General features: G+C 36.4%; 1 protein-coding gene across 1 annotated transcript in view; it reads left to right on the forward strand.

Moving 5' to 3' along the window:
- Positions 1 to 296: 296 nt before the first annotated feature.
- Positions 297 to 2,811, forward strand: part of ngfrb (nerve growth factor receptor b) — a 36,371-nt gene continuing 33,856 nt past the window's right edge. The window contains exon 1 of the mRNA XM_024285768.2: positions 297 to 611. Within this exon, the coding sequence (XP_024141536.1) occupies positions 558 to 611 (54 nt within the window). The 5' untranslated portion in view covers positions 297 to 557. The remainder of the gene's footprint in view (positions 612 to 2,811) is intronic.

The following is a 2,811-nucleotide window of genomic DNA, read 5'->3' on the forward strand; positions in this document are numbered from 1 at the left end:
TTTAAGGATTATTTTCACTCCAGATCAGTGGATATAGATGTGAAATGTCAGGTTTCTGAGACTGTTGATGTCTTTGGGAAATGACAGAACAAAGTCAGGCAGGTAGGAGCAGCTGACAGATGGATCACTCTGCCCTTTAAGTTGGAAACAATTGGCAAAACAGTTAAATTAATTACGTTTAAGCTCCAATATGCCCCGATCTTGCGTATTTCCTCTATTGAAGAAACATCCAGCGTTAGGACGCTCAAAAAACGTCAGGGTGCGCCTTGTGGGCGTGGCCAGGATGGGTCCTTCCCTGAAGCGCCGAGCGCGTCTGTCATATGAGGTTGGAGGAAAACGCGCACACGACTTAGGAGACATAAAAACAACTCTTTTTTGTATTTCAAGCGAGCTGATTTTTTAAGATTTTGGAGACGACATTTCCCTTGGAGTTTTGTTTCTTTTCCTTCTTTCTGATCCAAAGCAACAGGATGACAGCCGCGGTTACGTCGGCACCTCGAAGTTGCTGAGACCCGCATCCTTCTGCCCTCTGCATCTGACTGTCTGAGGGGGGAAAGATGCAAAGACAATACAGGATGAAATCCGCTTTGATAACAATTCTAATTGGAGTGGTGAGTAACTTCTTATGCAATCATATGGGCAATTAGATGACTTAACGTGGTGAGAAAGTTGTTGCCTAACTTGAAAATTAGGAGAGAAACATTCACCAAACTGTCTAGTTTAAGGAACTTAAAGTACCATCTTTGTGCAAGGTCAGCTTTGTTCTGATTTTAGCTTATGAAACAGGGATTCAGCCTTTTTTTCATCTTAATAGTAAAAAAAAATACTATTCAATTTTGATTACAAAATCACAATTTCCATCAAAAATGCTTTTATTTTGAAAAGAAATGACACTTTTCACACAGTAAATGATGTAAACCGATCAAAGGAAAAGTTTTATGAATAAAAATATAAACTCTTGAAATAAATAATGATTTTTGTAAAAAGACACATAAAAAATACTAAACTGATTTAGTTTTGATTAGAAAAATCACAATTTTCTTTCAAAAAAGCTTTTATTTTGAAAAGGAATGACACTTTTCACACAGTAAATGATTTAAATCGATCAAAAGGAAACTTTTATGAATAAAAATAGAAACTCAAATAAATAATGTTTTTCATAAAAAGAAACATAAAAAATACTAAACCAATTTAGTTTTGATTGGAAAAAAATCACAATATCTATTCAAACAAGCTTTTATTTTGAAAAGGAATGGCACTTTTTACATTGTAAATGATATAAACTGATCGAATGGAAACTTTTATTAGTGAAAATAGAAGCACTTCAAATGAATAATTATTTTTGCGGGAAAAAAAATAATAATTTGATTCAATTTTGATTAGAAAATCCTACTTTCCATTCAGAAAAGCTTTTATTTTGAAAAGGAATGACACTTTTCTCACAGTAAATGATATAAATCAATCAAAGGGAAACTTAAATTATTAAAAAATAGAAATTCTTACAATAAATAATAAAAAAACCCTCAAATTTAAAACAAAAATTGATTACGATTTTAAAACAAACTTAGTAGAACATGTCAAATTTGTTGAATATGAAAGATCTACGCAGGATAATGACAGATTTTTACAGACAGTTGATAAAAAAAGAGCCTGGAAACATCAATAACACAATTTTATCATAAGAAAACTCCGGATTTTATTCTTCAGACTCAATTTACTTCTTAAAAATACATGTTCCAGCTACTCTGGAGAACCGAAATACCTTATTGACATGAGAAAATATTCATCAAAAAGGAAAATTATTTTAAACATGACATTAAAAAAGAGAAATTTCCTAAAATTTGCCATAGATTTGATTTATTTGGAGGCCACACGGACAGCATATGTTCTCCAGAGCCTCTCAGTCGGTCATGCGCTGAGCATCACTGATACATGACAGCTGCTCCGCTGATGGCCATGTCTCCTCTGCTGCCTCAGCACATGCAATATTGATAGACCCTGACCCCCCCTCTTCACCTCACACGTCTCACCCTCTCCTGTCTCCTCTTCTCGTGTCCTAGAGCTTGTCGATTCAGCTCTCTGAGAAGGTTTCCCGGCGCACTCGGAGGCCGGTTTAGTGGAAATCTGGTGGCTTAACAAGTGTTGACAGCTGAGGTCTAAAGGTTAAGTGCCTCGAAATGGAAATTAAGGAAAGCAGTCGCAAAAATTGGCTGCTTGAGTGTTGAAGGTGCGTGTGTCCAGGTCCTCCTGCACGTGCATTCGTGCAAAATTGACCTCCACAATAAATCCAGCAGCAGGAAACATGCAAGTCGAGACACTACTTGTTTTTTTCTTTTATTCCACATTAACACAGTAATTTTGTAGAGAGAGGCGGGATGAGGGAAGAGAAAAGGTCGAGAAAAAAAAAAAAAAAACACAAGACGACGCCAGGCACTTGAGCTCGGTGTTGTTTCACAAGTGTAGCTTTAAAACAGGTTTGTTCACATCAGGTGTTTGGCAACCTTTTCATGCAAAATGCATGGAAGTGGGTGTGTTTTTGGAACAGGGGGGTGGGGCAGTTATGAGGAAGAAAGTGAGCATGTGGCAAAACAGATTGGAATTATTATGAGGTACGAGAGTGGGAGGTTCATTATATGGAGGAGTTTTGCTAAAAAAGTGAAAATTAGGGGAATATCTGTGTAAGTTTATTTCCAGTTAAATGGAACGCTCCTACTTTCCTTTTGCTCCCGGAGGATTTTTTTGTTTTTTAATTAGAAAGTGTCCAGAACGATGACAAGAAAGCCTAAAAGTTGAAGACGAACTGTTGACAGA

The sequence above is a fragment of the Oryzias melastigma genome, linkage group LG19 (genome assembly GCF_002922805.2).
Source record: "Oryzias melastigma strain HK-1 linkage group LG19, ASM292280v2, whole genome shotgun sequence".
Classification (NCBI taxonomy): Eukaryota; Metazoa; Chordata; class Actinopteri; order Beloniformes; family Adrianichthyidae; genus Oryzias; species Oryzias melastigma.